At 47.6% G+C, this 16,234-nt stretch overlaps 1 protein-coding gene across 6 annotated transcripts in view; it reads right to left on the reverse strand.

Moving 5' to 3' along the window:
- Positions 1–11,118, reverse strand: part of LOC103370143 (nuclear factor 1 X-type-like) — a 102,207-nt gene extending 91,089 nt beyond the window's left edge. For 2 of the 6 annotated variants that reach the window (XM_008299075.1, XM_008299074.1), the window contains exons 1-2: positions 10,541–10,808; positions 9,532–10,063 (exon numbers count right to left, since the gene is read on the reverse strand). In XM_008299075.1, coding sequence (XP_008297297.1) covers positions 9,532–10,063; positions 10,541–10,711 — 703 coding nt within the window. In that variant the 5' untranslated portion in view covers positions 10,712–10,808. The other 4 variants (XM_008299077.1, XM_008299080.1, XM_008299079.1 and 1 more) reach the window with 4 other exon arrangements.
- Between the last annotated feature and the right edge of the window lie 5,116 nt (positions 11,119–16,234).

A 16,234-nucleotide genomic window follows, 5' to 3' on the forward strand; every position in this document is an offset into this window, starting at 1 on the left:
TTTGCCCTCTGCTTTTAATGGCCATCTCCAGATCATCAGCTCTTAAAATAAACACCGAGGCTTGGATTACTTTCTCTATCGCCATTCCAGCGAAGCAGAGCACACTGGCGGCGACTCTCCCGCCTTTACGTTCGTCCTCGCCGCTGTATGTTTGGGCTGCTGGAGGAGAGCCTGACATTAAAGCCGAGCGGCAGAAGAATGGAAACTCAAGTGGGGCTCAGGAGCAGGGTGGTCTGTGTCTAATAATACACCAATCAAATGTTACCACACAAAGGGCAAATAACACAGTAGATCAGCTCTAGTGCTGCTGCTGCTGCTGCTGCTGGAGAGCCACCAGACAGATTGAAATACCAACTAATTGTAATGTTCCGCACCTTCAAATCATTTGCAGATTGCTTCCCAGCCAGAGTAAGATTTCTGACGAACTTAAGAGATCATACGGTTTTTACAGCTACGCGGGCAACAGATTGCATCCAGTCAAAAGACCAGCGAAAGGGAGCCAGTTGGGGCCTGGTTTTACTTCCGAGTCCCAGTCAGTCTAAACCCCGGGCATCCAGCTGGGTCATATCGGTGTGTTTCCGTGCCGGCATAGCGCGGCCTTTCCTCGCAGGCATCAGGTGTGAAGGGGGTTCAGGTGCTGGCCGGGTCCAGAGAGGACGCCGACGGTGTTTTGTTTGTTGTCGCTCGGCCTACGTGAGCATATGCAGCAACACCTAAAAGCATAATTCCCACACTTGACTCCTATGGATTTAAAAAAAAAAGAGCCACTGGGGATGAAGGCTTGATCTTTTCTACATGAGAATCAGACAAACAAAAGGGGCCGATTCACACGCTTCCATCACTACGAGCGTATAGTTCAACGTTTGCCGCATTCCCCAGAGAATGCGGGGCGTCGATAATCCACCGCTACCCCACTTCAGTCCGAGGCTGCAGCTGGATGCGGTGATTTAAGAGCTCAGAAGACGCACTTAGCATCGTTTTTATTAGCTGTATACTTCTTGACTCCTAATTTTATGAGAAGTGATTGGAAGCTATTCTGGACTGATGACACGTTTCTGAAGTCTGCCGCAGTAAATTACTTTCTGTTTGGCCTCTCGCGGCGCTCAGCTGTGAAGCACGGCTGAATAAAATGTATTTCCATATGCTTTGTATCAGTGATTGGTGTTGACGGTGCGTTTTTACGCGGCAGTAAAGTCGGAGAAGTTTCGTTTCGGGGGACTGGAGTTGGTTCATAGGAGGACAAACGAGGGTTACGTGACCTTAAATGTAAGAAACGTCGAGAAAATGGTCTAGAAAAGTCTTCAAAAGAAGCCAATATAATGGAAAATACTTTGGAAGTTGGTTGAACAGTGATGTTGAGTCACCTGTTTGGAAGTTAAGGGTTGCAACCGATTCATGTTTTAATTTCTTAGGGCCAACACTGATTATTAGCAATCACAAAGACGGATGTTTGAGATACAAAAGCGATAAAACTTTGCAGAAATAATATAAACTTTGCTGCAATGCCTTTTGTTTTGCTAAGCTTTACATGTGCTCGTCTAAAATCGAACTTTTTTGGCAAGTGTTGGTTGGCAGCTAACGTCAGATCCAATAATCATCCAGGCTGATAATCAAAAAGCGAAACAGGAGGTTGACTTTACAGGTACTACTCTGTCCCAAACAAAGTCCCAACCAAACACGAAGGTTAAAGCTGCAGCGTTCTGCCTGCAGGCCAGTCTTTTCTACCCCCACCCCTCTGCTTTTGTAGTCAAATCCTATCAGCACCGCCATCTCTACGAGGTCCTTCCAGCCTGACAGAGGATAGAAAAGCCCACCGGACCAAACGAAGCGAAATGTGTGAATAACATTAAGAGAGAAATCTGCTCTAAAATTACAGTGACATTTTTATATGTCTCACTTGGGCCGCGTCCAATGACAAGTGTTTAATATGTCTAGAAATAGTATATCATAACACCCAGAAAATCTAATATCCGTATGTTTCTCGAAGGAATACAAATTATTCCTTTGAATCCAAGACTCGCGGTGTTGACACAAGAACACAGCCGCTACCTGGACATGTTTATGCTCCCACCATCACCCCCCCTGCTCGGCCGTATAGGTATCGGCTGATCCATTTGCATGAGTGCGGGGGATGCCCTCTATAGAGTGAAAGTGATCTGAGTGGATTCCTCTGGCAGGGCTGGTTGCCCACACAGTGGGCTGGAGTGCCACGGAAACAGCCCAGCGCTGCATGGCCACTTGCCGTGCCAACCAGGCCAGTCGCTGACACTCCTTGGATAAGGCCCAGGAAAGGTGCGCCGGCAGAAAGGGAAAAGCTACGTGGCCATGGCAACTCCATTCATGTGGCCATCCAATGCACAGAGGCCATTTGGAGCACCGGGTTTCATTTCGTCTAACTCGGGGAAAAGAAACACCAGGATGTAAAATGTCTCAAACTAAAATCCGACATCGGACATGTGTTTTCCTGATAAATAAATCCAAACAAACAATGCAATTTCTAAATATTCCTTTTCTCTCCCTAATCCTCTCCATATTTCGTTGCTCATCAGGGAGACGCGGGAAAAAAAAAAAAGAAAATCTGTGTTGTGTGTTTTTTTTTTTCTCGTATCTTTTAAGAAATTTATGCGTCGGGGCTGCCAATAAGAATTCAAATGAGACTGAAATTATAGACGAGAGAGTTGAGCGCTGACAGTTGACGGGTATAATGAGAACGTTACCGTCCAAAACGATGCCTGTGAAACGGAGCTGGCCGTCCATATGAAAAGCAAAACAGACGGAGAAAGAAAGTGAGCGTCAGGTGATTTTTTTTTTTTTTTGGTTTTTGAGCGGGAGCCCAGAGCTGGACAGAGCGCTGCCCTGGAGAGCGTCTTCAGAGGGAAGAGCTGCATGAAGGAGGAGGGACGGAAACGAGAGGCGAGTGGAGGCACGTCGGCGAGGAAGCAGGTAGAGCGTCTGTCTTATGCTAAGCAGGAGGCTCGATGAGTCAAACGGCGGACAAACAAGCGCGCTATAGTTATTATTAATCCTAATCTGAGAGTGTTCAGGAGTGAAAACACAGCCTCCTTTATTCTCTCTTGTTCAAAGTGTAAATCCCTCTCTTGGTTTCTTTGTCCCCCCCCAGTTGCTCAGCGACAACTTTATTTATTTATCTCGTTAATTAGAACATTTGAGAAACGCGGAAGTAGCCGCATTAGCGCCTCGTTTACACCCCCCACCTCCTCCTCCAACTCTCAGGATGCAAAACTCTGAGAGGAAGATTTATTTTTTTTGTTTTTGAAGTGATGATAATGGAGAAGAGACACCCAGGTGCACTTTAAAACACGCTGCCAGGATTTCTGAACTCGCTGACACTGACTTATTTAAATACATCAGACAGCTAATTAGACAAGTTAGTCGGAGTTTTTAAAAAAATAAAAAAAATAAAAGTGGAGAAAAGCCAGAAGAGGAAAAATATATTCCATAGCGAGCGCAGGGAACGGAGACCCCCACCTCCTCCTCCACCTCCTCCGCCGCCGCCACGACCCCCATATATTCACTCTGTTATTTCAGGGGAACAAAAGCGGGGCTCTCGAGGCCATGGGTGGATCCATGAAAGGAAGAAAGGAGTCCTGCTCCTGGTCCTGGCTGAATAGGGGCCTTTCACACTTAGAGAGGCCTGTTTACTCTCCCTCAATAATGGCTCTAATTTTCTGATCATTATTGAGTAATTCCATCCACCCCCACGCCCGGCGTTTAACGCTTTCTCCCATCACTCACGGCACCATGTTCTTGTCTCCGCTGGGGGCCCCCAGGTCTCCGTCCTCCCTCTCCACCCCGAATGATGTACAAGACACGTTCCTATCCGTCAGCCTTTAACCCCGGCTGCCTCCTGCCCCGCTCTACGAAGGCGTTTAGCAAAAAGTCAAAAATACACAAAGGCCCAAATTATAATCACATAAAACGAGGAGATGGCTCAGAATTGTTAATTTGCCAGTTTTTTTTTTTTCCTTCCTCCACATGTGGAATCGTTCTCTGATTGGAGAGACGAGCAGCAGCGCTTCATCCTCCATTTTGTTTTGGACCTGAATCCACTGAAGCACCGAGTAACAATATTCGCTCTGCTCGAAAAAAAAAAAGAGAAGAAGAAGCGGTGGAAAATATTTTGGAGGAAGGGAAAAAAAAGGAGAGAGAGAGACGAGCACGTCTGGTAACACGATAGTCGTTTTTATTCGACGCGCCGACATCTCCGCTGAAATAAAGACCTGAAGTTGAAAATGTTCTGCCTCCATCCGCCTCCCCCCCCGCTGTGAGAAAGCATCCATAGGAGAGCTGGTCGGGGCGCAAGGGGAAGAAGTGTTAAGCGAAAAACAAGGATATGGGGGGAAAAAATGTTAAAATGAGAGAGAAAAGAAAAGGATCAGAAGGAGAGAAGTTGGCAGCGACCGTGTGTCGGTTTGAAAAGCTGGCACCTTCTAAACAGAGCTGCAGCTCTGGGTGCCAAACGCTGCCAACCAGCCCCACTAGCCTGAATATCTGCCCTCCCTCTCTCTTTGTTTTCGGCATGGCATTTTGCATTATCTTTATTCTACGCTTTTCTTTTTTACTTTATATCAGCTCTCAGTATCGTCCTAACAGCGCTGACGGGCGTTTGTTGGCGTTAAACGGGAGGATGAATGAAGCGATAGGAGGAGGGGGAGATGTTTATTATTATTATTATTATTATTTATTTTGTTTCTAATTTTTTGAATTTTAGAAATAAATCCAAACGGAGGAGGGGGATCCGCGCGGCGTTCCGGTCCCGTTTTCCGTATGGAAAGAGCTGTCCCAATTACAGGGCAGCCTCGGCGAGCTGTGCTCCACTGGACCGAGGGAACAAGGCGCGAGGCGGACTGATCAGAATCTGGCTGCTGGGAAATGGCCCAGAAAAGACGCTCTCCCTTTCCCCTCTTTTTTCCTTTTCTTTCCTTCTCCTCCTCTGCTGTCTTCACCTCTCCTTCTCCTTCTCCTGCCCTCTTTGCCCCTCGGCTCCGGCGGCTCAGAAGCCAAGCCACCCCTCCTCCTGCGCCGGGATACGTATGTTTTTAGCGGACGGACAGATTTCAGGCCTGGCGCCTGTACAGAGGAAGGAGAGGGGGAACTGGTCATGCAAATTCACACGCTGAAACCAAACAGTGTCGGGGAGACTAAAAATAATACACAAAAAAAAGAAGAAGCCAAGGCAGCAAACGCTCAATAAGACTGAAGAGTATTTATTTTATTGCATTAGCTTCTACTCATTAATGCAGATTATTAAGTAATTTAATCTCTTGAGAAATAAATTAATTTCTGTTTGTTAAATGACAGCAAAGCGAGCTGCTAAATAGACACCATAACATTTATTTATTAACCTTAATTACACAAATAATTAAAAATCACTGTACAGTGAAATTAGTAAATAAAGCGACTGCGTGTTGCCCACAACCAGCGCTTTCTGCTTAACGGGCTTTTTCTATTTGCAAAGCTAAGACCTGACCTTCGTTTCAAAGTTAGACATAATTCAATCATACCCTCCGTCTTTTGTGCATCTTTTTTTCCAGCATTATTCACTAAACTGGATAATTACAGCGAATATAAAGCAGGTTGGACGGCGACCAGCGCCGAGGAGCTGCTCCGAGGTCGGACCTATAGAGCGCCGGAAAAAGTTGTGCAGAGAGAGAGAGAGAGGGCGGTTAAAGGAGGTCAGGGGGATCGGCGTCTTTTCACCGATTCATTCGGGAGCCCGATCGCGCTGGAATAATCTGTTTACCAGCGATTCCTTACACTCCACACACTCCGCTCGTCTTTTCTCTCTCTCCCTTCTTTCTGCGACACACACACACATTAAAAAAAGCTACTGGAAAAACTGGGGGCTCTGAAAATATGCCAAGCCGGTGCAGTCGGAGGCCGCGGTGCCTCGGTGCATATTAAAGTGTCCCGTCATTGGTTCGGGGGGAGGCGGCGGTGAAGGCTCGCCGAAACTTTATTGGGCGCATTATTTCAAATGACAACAAAGCAAAGTAAGAAAGTTTCCGTTGGAAGTGTCGGAGCAGCAGCGTTTTTCACACCAGATGAATGCGACTCCCTCGGCGCCGACACTCTCTCTTTCTCCGTCGGCCCGGGTTATGGACCGGTGCCAGAACACTGGAGCACAATTCTGCTCTCGGTCCAGAAAATCTCTACACACCAGTTTTTTTTTTGGTTTTTTTCCCCCCAGTTTTTAATCATCGCGCCTCCTTCTTGTGCAAACACTCGACGACCGACACGACAACACAACCCGGAATCACGTTTTTCCGCGACGTATAGCGTCTAAACACAAACAACAAAAACCCACAAATCCCGCTCTGTCCCGTTTGATTTCTTCTTCATTATGTAACCGCATCTGATAGTGTTACCTCCCTTTGAAGCTCAGGATATTGGGCAAAGCAGATAAGATGTGTTTGATGGATTAGCGTGACGTGAAGGCGTTAAGTCTCTCAGTCTGGCTGTCTGTCTCCAAGTCCCTCTCTTTTGTTTGTCTCTATTAAAAGACACTCTCTTGGTCATTTGGAAACGTCGGGACGGCGCACAAAGACGCGCCGACGGCTAAATGAGCGTCTCAGGTTGGTAGTCGTCGCGGCGGCGGCGCTCGTCTGGCACCACAGTTTGCTCTCGGACGTGGCCCAGGCAGCTCCGTCTGTCTCCGGTGCAGAGGACAGATACGGAGGCTGCACTCGGCAGAAACATCTTTTTATCATAACAGTAATGAAAGCCGTATGAGGCGGCGGCTCGGGCTCCAAACATGACTAATGCTGGAAGCGCGCGGCTCCGTCAGGCTGACGGATACCGAACGCGTCGCTCGAAACAACACGACCTGCGCCAGGGTCTCTAGGTGGAGGAAGGCCCGCAGCGCCCGGCTGACGAGCCAGACTTCGACAGACATGTGATCAAAGATGAGATCAGACCCTCCTCCCCTCCCCTCCCCACCGCCGCCGCCTCCCTCGCTTCCTCCACATCCCTGAACCATTATTGTTATCATCATCAAATGAACCACTTTTGGGGTCCACTCTCATCAGTCCGCGACAATTACGCGACGCTCTGCGCGCAGCCAGGTACTTGTCAAAAGAAAAATGATCATTTCGGCGGCGGGATCTTGCTCTGCAGCTGCAGTGCAGGAGTGCAGATCAGAGCGGAGCAGCTTTGATCCGTCCCCGCTCCCACCGCCCCGCCTGGACCGACCCAAGTCTATAATTGGACAAAAGCAGAGACACATACTGTACTGTGGGGAAGCAGAACCAGAGGAGGGGGTTAGCGGCGCTGGTGTGTGTGTGTGAGGGGGTGTATCTCCTGTCCTGTCAATCACGCTGCTTGAAAGCAGAGCCCCCCCTGCAGCTGGCGACAGTGACATCAGCGGGGACAAGAGAAGTGAAACAGCGCGGCGGGGACGGGCGGGTGAGGACGGCCGCGGTCCAATCATCAGGCCTGGCAACTGATAGCTTCCGCAAGACACAGACACCCTGGAATGGAGAGCTAAGAATAAAACTGTACCGCTGCCACCCCAAAGGTTAGAATGGAGCCACTGTCTGTCTGTCCTCAGTAAACTCTGCTTAACCCCAGCCTGCCTCCTGGAAAACACAGAGATCTGCGCGCACAAAGGTGGATGTTTTTTTGTTGGTTTCTTTAAAAACCAAACCGTTCCACTGCAAGGTGCTGCACAGGCTGCCTTTGAGATTTGCTGTGGAAAAGCTGAGCAGGATCAGAACAGGAAGCCTGCTCCCGCCCACAGTCGTGGACCTGCGCCTTGCAAAAGCATTTGGCCGAGCGAAGGAAAACAAAAACGAACAATACGACGTTTAGAATGAAACACGAGCGCTTCCTAATTTTTTTTATTTTTCAAAAACGGTCAATTAAAGAAACGGTTCGCCGTGTGAGAAACAGATTTATAGAAAAAAAAAAAAGAAATGTGATGCGCAAAGAGGAAGGCTAGTCCATTGTATGTACGGGGGTGATTGGCTGCTGGATTCTGGCACGGGGTTAAAAAAAAAAAAAAAAAGGCTTTACTCCGAGGGGCACCAGGCTGCGCTGGGAGCTAATCTGAGCCGCGGTTCGCCACGGCGCATTGTGGAACAGGAAGAGGCGCTCACGGAGGCCCCGCAAACTCAAGCAGAGTTACACACTGGGCTGAAAGGAGCCTGGCATGGGGGACTCTGTCACAGAGCAGCGCTGCACCTCCCTGCCAAGGAGAAGAATTAAGGCCCTGTAACTGTATGCCAGTCCGCGGTAAGAGAGCCCGGGATGATGGCGAAGGGCTCGAAGAAGCCGCGTCGAGACACCTGATCTCCACCTGCAAACACCTGAAGGCTGCTCAGTGACGACAAACAGAACGCGTCACCGCAAATCAGACGAGATGCAGCACATCAGCTCCTCCTCTAACACCACTTTTATTCAACTTTATCCTCACGTTTTTATTAAAAGAATCACTTCTGTCGGAGTTAAAGTGGCTCATTTCCACTCCTGCTCTCCTAAGACCCACTGCAGCAGCATCTCAGTAATTAATCTACAAATGTAGTCGCTTAACGTGGATCTAATGCTCTGTTTTCTTTTTTTTTCTGTTTTCAGAAGCAATAAAAACCTAATTAATAATTTCATATGGTAATTTTAGCGTCACTGCTAAGATACACCAAATTAAATATAAAATAAAAGTCCAGATATAATTAACGATCCGGTTGTTATTTGTCGGGTCCGTTTAATATTTTTGTTTTAACGAAGCTGCTGCTGCAATCAGACGAACGGGGCAGCCGGGGTGTTAGAGGTAGAGCCCTATAGTGTGTGTGTGTGTGTGTGTGTGTGTGTGTGTGTGTGTGTGTGTGTGTGTGTGTGTGCAGAGCGGCGTTAGGCGGCCGAGGCTGCAGACAGGCTGACTCTCTCTGCCTCCTAAACTACCTGGGACCGGGCCAGCTGTCACCGCGCTCTCCAGACCACCACTCACACTCTCACACACACACACACACACAAAAGAACACACACACACACAGCTACTGACACACACACACACACGGATTACAGACACATGACAAACTGCCTCTCTCTGTCGCGCGCGCACACGTATGCACATGCATGCACACGCAGATAAACAGGTTTGCAGATGCTTTTGTTTACAGATGGCACCGGAAAACATGCACATTTGGATTTAGACAAATTTGCACACAAATACTTGAACAAATGTACCAATGCAAACATATCTCTAGGTAAACACCGGTTTTAAGCCCGACTGTCAAATTCTCAGAATCTCTTTAAACCAGATAGAAACATCTCGTGGAGGACGGGTTTTTTTTTTTTTTTGTTTTCTTTGCAGGATTATACGGCGCAGACTGTCCCTTTAAAAGTCAAGACACGGTCCTTATCTCAGCCCCGACTGGGTTTATCAAAGCTTGGCATTGGCTCGGCTCGACGCTTAGCGAAGGGCAGGGTCTAATCTGTGAGTCACATGGCAAAGTGTGTGTGTCGGGATAACATGAGGGGAACGTGGGGGGGGGGGGGTCTGTAGGTGTCGCATACCTGGTGTGTGGACGAAGTAGGCCAGGTAGAGATCCAGCTCCTTGACCGTCACCCCGATGTGGTGCGGCTGGACGCACAGGCCGTGGTTGGAGCACTGAGGCGACTTGACCAGCCGCTCTCCGTCCGTGCTCTCCAGGGGGCTGCCCTTAAACAGGATGACCATCACCAGGTCCAGTCTCCACACCTTGTCGGCCTGGCGGAGGCAGTCGATGCGGCGGATCTTGCCCTTCTGGTCGGGGTTGGACAGCACGCAGCAGGGGGGCTTCTTCCCCGTGATGGTGAGCACAAAGTCCTCGCGGAACTCGGGCCGGATGTCCTTGCGGAGCTTGGCCAGCAGGCGCGAGGCCCACTTCTGCTTGATCTCTGGCTTCTCCCCCAGCAGCTCGTCCTTCACCGCGCGCTCCTCGTCCTTGGTCATCCTCTTTTCGTGCTTCTTGAAGTACTTGCGCTTACGGGCCTGCAGGTTGAACCAGGTGTAGGAGAAGGCACGGACATGGGGGAGGAGGGCCTCAATGAAGGGATGAAATTCATCCTGAAGGTGGGGAGGGAGGGAGGGAGGAGGGGGAGAGAAAGACGTTCGGTTAGGAGGCTGAAAATAAAAGCTTCAGCTGAAAAGTGCTTTAAAATAAAGCTGTTAAAAAACATTCACACAGTTCTTAATTAAAAAGAAAAACAGTAAATATTATAATTAACTATAATCAAAATTAATACAATTACATGTTAATTTAAATCCAAATCAAATGGTTTAATAAAGCATTCTAAATAAAAATAAGAATGCAAAACACTTCCTCATTTCAAGCATAAACATGCAAACATGCAGCAACAAACGAGGAAATTAATCTTAACCGTACGATGCAGAAGGTGCAACGCGATTCAAAAATAAACAACAAAGCATTCAGAAATAATGATTAAAATAAAAAATAAAACGAGGCTGAGCCAAGTTGCGCTCCCGGTTTTTTTTTTTGCTGCCGCTGTAAAAAGAGAAGTTATTCTGCTGTACCAATAATACCTTCACTACATATCTCTGGGCAACAAAGCCCAGATCTCGCCACAGCGTTCCTGTGCCAGGGTTGCCACACACCGGTCGCTCACCACCACCGCCAAGCTTTGCCGCCACTAGACCACTGTTGAAATGTGCCGCTAAAAGATCAGCCATACCATTTCCTATCTCTGCTACCATGCACAGGGAGCTCCAACCAGACTCACATTTCCACAACAAACTGAAAGCAGACAGAAATCACCACAGAAAACCACCACACTGCTAGAGGAAGACAGACGGCCTGGTAGTTACCATTTTGCACTCTCATCATAAATTTGGCACAGCGTTTAAAGTGAAAAAAAAAAAAAAAACTTGGGAGGGTGGGCTATTAAAAAAAAAAAAATTAAAAAATTAAAAATAATTAGTAGAAAATGCTGCTCACTAAAAACAGTGGGCTAAAGTTTAAAATCATAATAAAAAAAAACAAAAAAAGATTTTAAGGGAAGGAGAAAATTCACTGCCAACAGTTCATTAGATAGAAAAAAAAATAAAAATAAAATAATAAAAAAAACTTAAAATAGAAATATTGCACTAAAAAAAAAAAAAACTTCAACAACAAGGAGATAAAATAAACAGTCCTTTGTGCTTTCCAAAAAAAAATTTAAAAATTAAAAAAAAAAAAAGAACCTGGAGGGGTAAAAAAAAAAATCCTTGGCAAAGTGTAATTGGTAGTGGTGTCTGTTCTGATCCCTGGGCCCGGCGCAAGACTCACACACTAACACACACACACTTGCAAACACACACACACACACACACAGATGGGGGGGCCAGGGAGAGCAGAGCACAGAATAGGGAAGAAGAAGAAGAAAAAAAAAAAAAAATAGAGAGCCGAATCAATGTTGGACGAGCGCATACGACCGCTGGCAAAGCCGAGTGCTGCTTCTTTTTTCCCCTTTTCTCTCCAACTCTCTCTCTTTCCCTTTCTGTTTCTCGCTCGCCGTCTCTCGTCCTCTCCGCGTTCTTTCCCTAACCATTGCTTGAGCCTTTGCCAGCGCGAGTAGGGCCCACCTATTTGGCAACAAGACGCCTGTAGCCCAGCCAATGCGTTAGCTTCAAGAGCTGAAAGGGAGGGAAAAAGAGAAAGAGGAGAAGGGGTGTGGGAGGGAGGAGGGAGGGAGGAGGAGAGGGAGTGTAGTGGCAACGACGAGAGAGAGAGAGAGAGAGAGAGAGCAGGTGGGAGGGTAAGAGCGAGCGAGCAGCCTCGTCCGACGCTGCACAAATTTGCCAAATCGACAAGTTCCACTCTGACACGGGAGGCAAAGTTCAGGGGAGCAAGTCTTCTCCTGCACCAATCCCCACAGCCCCTCAGCCTGCCTCCATCTTTACTATGATGGCCGCCGCCGCCACCGCCGCCGCCCCCCAACCTCCCTCCTCTCTCTCTCTCTACCCCTCTCTCTGCTTGCATAATGCCACCTTGGCAGAGGATGGCAAAAAAAAAAAAAAGAAGAGAGCGAGAGAGAGAGAGAGAGAGAGAGAGGACACACAGCTTCAGAATCCCTCCAGACCCCACCACCGGCAGCTGCTCGTGGGTTTACCACAGCAAACAAAGAGGGAGAAACAAACCCGAGGCAGCCACGCTCCTCTCGCCGCGGCACACAGGGAGGAAGGAAAAAAAAAACAACAACACAACAACGAGTGACGAGATGATTTAGAGAGCACAAATAAGCAGAAATGGTTACAGAATTTAAAAAAAAAAAAAAATGAAAAAGGGAGGGAGGGGGGAAGGAAACAGAATTCGCCTCAGCTGTTTGAAACGAAGCAGGAAGACGAACGAGCAACGTCTCCCCCACCAACAAAATCCCAAATTCGCGCCATGCTCGCTTCCTCCCGGGAGGTTTTTTTTTTATTTCGGGGGGCGCTCAGTCAGTCTGGGGAGGCAGCGACGTCGCCGACTGCCATGTTGCCTCGTCGTGAAGCATGTCATTCAGGGCTGCACCTGCTCTGCAGACAGGCTGCTGAATCATAGAGCGGCAACACAGGCACTCCGAGGCGGGAGTCTGCCAAACGAGAGGCGACGAAAACTATCTCACAAAGACGGCTGGAGTCGTAGATGCAAAGGGAAACGTTGACGACTGACAGGAAACTCGTTTTGTGTCACGTTTCCTGATTCCAGCGTCCAAAAATAAGAAGTTGAAGCTTTTCTTTGCCGCTAAAATGAACCGATCAGGTGCAACTTGACCAACGTTTGTCACCAGATGGAAGCGAGCGAAGCCGAGGTCACAGATTGGCCAACTCTTAGCCTCGGCAAGTCCGAGATGTCGAAATAGCACAACACACATTCACGTTGGACCGATAAACATCAGGGGCCTGAGCTCCATCCTACCCATCATCCCTTCACACCTCCACACTCACTCGCTGATGCCAAAGTTTGATGTACGGTTCGATAATGGCGACAAAGGATTCAATGAAATATATATTCCCCCCCTCCTCACCATCGGCACCTGCAGAAAACTTACTGTAGCCCCGAGAAGATAACTGGCACTTGAATGCGATTTCCTGTGTGTCTGCTTTTCAATACGAATTAAAGCGTGCTGAGGTGACCCTGCCAAAATGCAAATAAACCACCATTCAGATGTCAGTGGAATTTCACTACAAGGAGCTTTAAGTCATTTTCCTTAGCTATGCTGTTTGCCTTCCACGAGGGCTGCTGGCTGGAACGGAGAAGAAGAAAAGTCACAAATTTATTTTCCAGGAATAACTGTGATGCAGATTCTTTCAAATCTGCCAAAATCTGGAGGGAGGAAGAGGATCCAGAGAGGATCTGTGGGTGAGCTGTACTGTAGACTATCTGCTGCAGCACACTGGGGCCTGTACTGTATGGATGGATGGATGCAGGGATATGTTCTTATTTAGGTTATCTGAGCACACGTGGAAACTGTTAATCTCCTTACCTGGAAATTAAATTAGTGCCTTGAGCTTTAATTCAAGGGCTTATTATCAATTAGAGATTTTTTTTTTCTTTTACAAGCTGCAAAAAAAATAAAAAAAATCTCCAAAACGTGTGCACATGATGGGGGTCCATAATTAAAGCCTCCCATCGCGGGTTTCACCACTAATAGACCGAATTAAACTCATGGATTATTTTCTATGTTTCTCCAAAAATAAACAAAAAAAAATCGCTAATAAGCGCAAAAAGAAAAAAAAAAACGCAGCCAAAACTATTAAAAATGCACCATCACTCCTTCTTCTTCTTCTTCTTTTCTCTCCTTCTCTCTCTAAATATGCAAAAAAAAATAAATAAAAGAGTGAAGACATCATCGATGCCAGGAATAACATGGAAATGAAAAAAGCTGGAGAGGAAAAGGAAAAAAAAAAAAAGGGTTGGCATTCCCGCAAGCGCCACATTTGTGCTACACCGTTACTAAAACCCGCCGTCAGTTAATACCGACAGAGGAGAGGCTCCGAAACACATGCAAATATACGTTTAAAAATGGAGCAAAAACCGAGTGCCAGCGAGGCCCCGAATGACCCGCAAACGCAGCGCCACGCGCGAAACCCGCCGCGCGCTCCGCTGCGTAAAAAGCGCACCGATTGTTTCAAATGTAATCCTGCTCGTTTTATTTTGAAACTACAACCCAGCCGCCAATTAAAAAAAAAAATCGATCACCTTTAATACATTTAAACATCAAATTCAGGTTGTTTTTTAAAATAAAAATCACAATTCAAGCCTTCTCCGTTGCGTCAAATTTCATTTTTCCAACAACAACAAAAAAAACAAAACAAAGAGAAATTGCTGCGTAAAACCTCCCAAACCGCTCCATAACAAAAGAAATGATTTTTTAAAGTCCTTTATTTTCCAATTCTCCGCACGTCTGACCGAGACTGAGAGGAGTTGGCTGCCAACTTCAGATTAACTCTTTCAGTGAGGAGAGAGAAAAGGCTCTTTAGTGTGAGGAGGAGAAAAAAAAGAAAAAAGGAAAAATAAAAGCCCCAGAGTTTGATTCATTAGTGCGCCTTTGCGTTTCCAGCTCCATCTGAATAAACAACCAAGGTCCATCATTTCACATCACTGATATCAGATTTTATTTTTTAGTTCTTTGTTGCTGCCTGAACAGCTTTCAGGATTATTGTTGAATTGAGGCCATTTAACACCACAATGGTTTTATTATTGATTAAAATAAAATAAAAAGCAAAAAAACTAAATTATATCTAATTAATGTTGATCTGATTTGGTTTTGGTGCTTTTTCAGCTGATTAGCTAATAGAAAATATGTGAATTCATTCTGATTATCTGCAGGTTTGTGTGTGAAAATACAATAAATGATGCTAATAAATGAGAAGTCAGGAGGCAGGAGGCAGGAGGCCGTCCGGTCCGGTTCGGTCCGGTCCGGTCTGCTCACCACATCATTTGTTTTACATCCTCAGACAAAAACAAGTCAAACGTATGCAATTCAAAGTCGCCCACAGAAGCGTCCCTTTCTAGTTTTTTGCTTTACCTTGTTTGACTTTCCAAGAAATCATGGAGGTAAATGTGAGCTTTGCGCTAAAGTCCAACTCCTCGGGCCAAATAATCAGAACTCTGGCAAATCGGACTGCATGTTGTTTCTGTGTGTGTGTGTTGTTACGATAAATGCCTGGCTTCAGCGTTTTGTTTTCCAACCAGCATTAAAATGCTTCATCTAAATCATTTCAGACCCCCTTATTTTTTTTCGATGCCCGGAATATGAGTCAGACGTGTCACATCCAACCCTCAGACGGCGACGAAAGCCCGACCCAGCAGCAGGCCTCTCCGTCCGGCGCTGCTTGACCTCGCCGAGGCCACGCTGCATCTCATTAGGCCAATTAAAGCGACGGTCCGCACCAGCCCGAGGGCCTCCCGGCCGCCTGGCCCTTCATTAGCGCGGCTCGGCGCTGGTGGGGACTCGCCCGCGTCCTCTCCTGCCCAGCTGAGCGTCCGTGACCCCGGACGAAGCGAAACCTCCGCCCCACCGACCCCCCGGCTCGGACCGCTGACAGAGCGCCAGGGCAGCGGGAAGGTGGCGGAGGAGACAGAGGAGAGTCGCTTTAGAGTGCAAAGAGGACACGGCGCCACATTCAGCTTTAAGAGAAAGCATCTGGACTCTTTCTGGGATGTTTTAGTTTCATAACGCCACGTAAATTTGTACTAAAGTGTGAAACCTTCTGAAGGCCCAGATGTGTTTTCTGGGTTCATCCAAAACAAACTCCCCTCCGACGCTACAGAGAGCACGTCTCCTCGAGCTCGCTGTGGTTTCGTCGTGTAATCAGAACAAGCTCCACTCGCTGCTGCACGACCCTCCGCTGCTATCACACACTGTAATCATTCCTGTTAATCATTAGAAACAGGCGGAGGCGGCCGGAGGAGGGGGCGCACGGGATTAGATTTTAAAAACAGAGGGGTGAAAGTGCCTCGGAACAACCCTGCCCGCCCGCCCGCCCGCCCGCCCGCCCAGCCGGGCTCTCTGTTACTGCAAGTGATGCGTAAAAGATCCACGGAGCTGACGTTGGTTGCACTTATCTGAGTTTACAAACCGGCACGTTACTATGTGTGAAAAATCTGCAAGCAATTTGCGGTGGCTGCGTGCTAACGTGCCCGGGGTGGGCCGTGTGGGGCGGGGGGCGGCCCAGGAAGAGGCACGCACGGCACATTCCAGCCCCACAAAGCTGCTCCGCCGCCTGGCTGCACTGGGCCCTTTTTTTTTTTTT

Source organism: Stegastes partitus, unplaced genomic scaffold, assembly GCF_000690725.1.
Source record: "Stegastes partitus isolate 25-593 unplaced genomic scaffold, Stegastes_partitus-1.0.2 Scaffold1378, whole genome shotgun sequence".
In the NCBI taxonomy this organism is placed as follows: Eukaryota; Metazoa; Chordata; class Actinopteri; family Pomacentridae; genus Stegastes; species Stegastes partitus.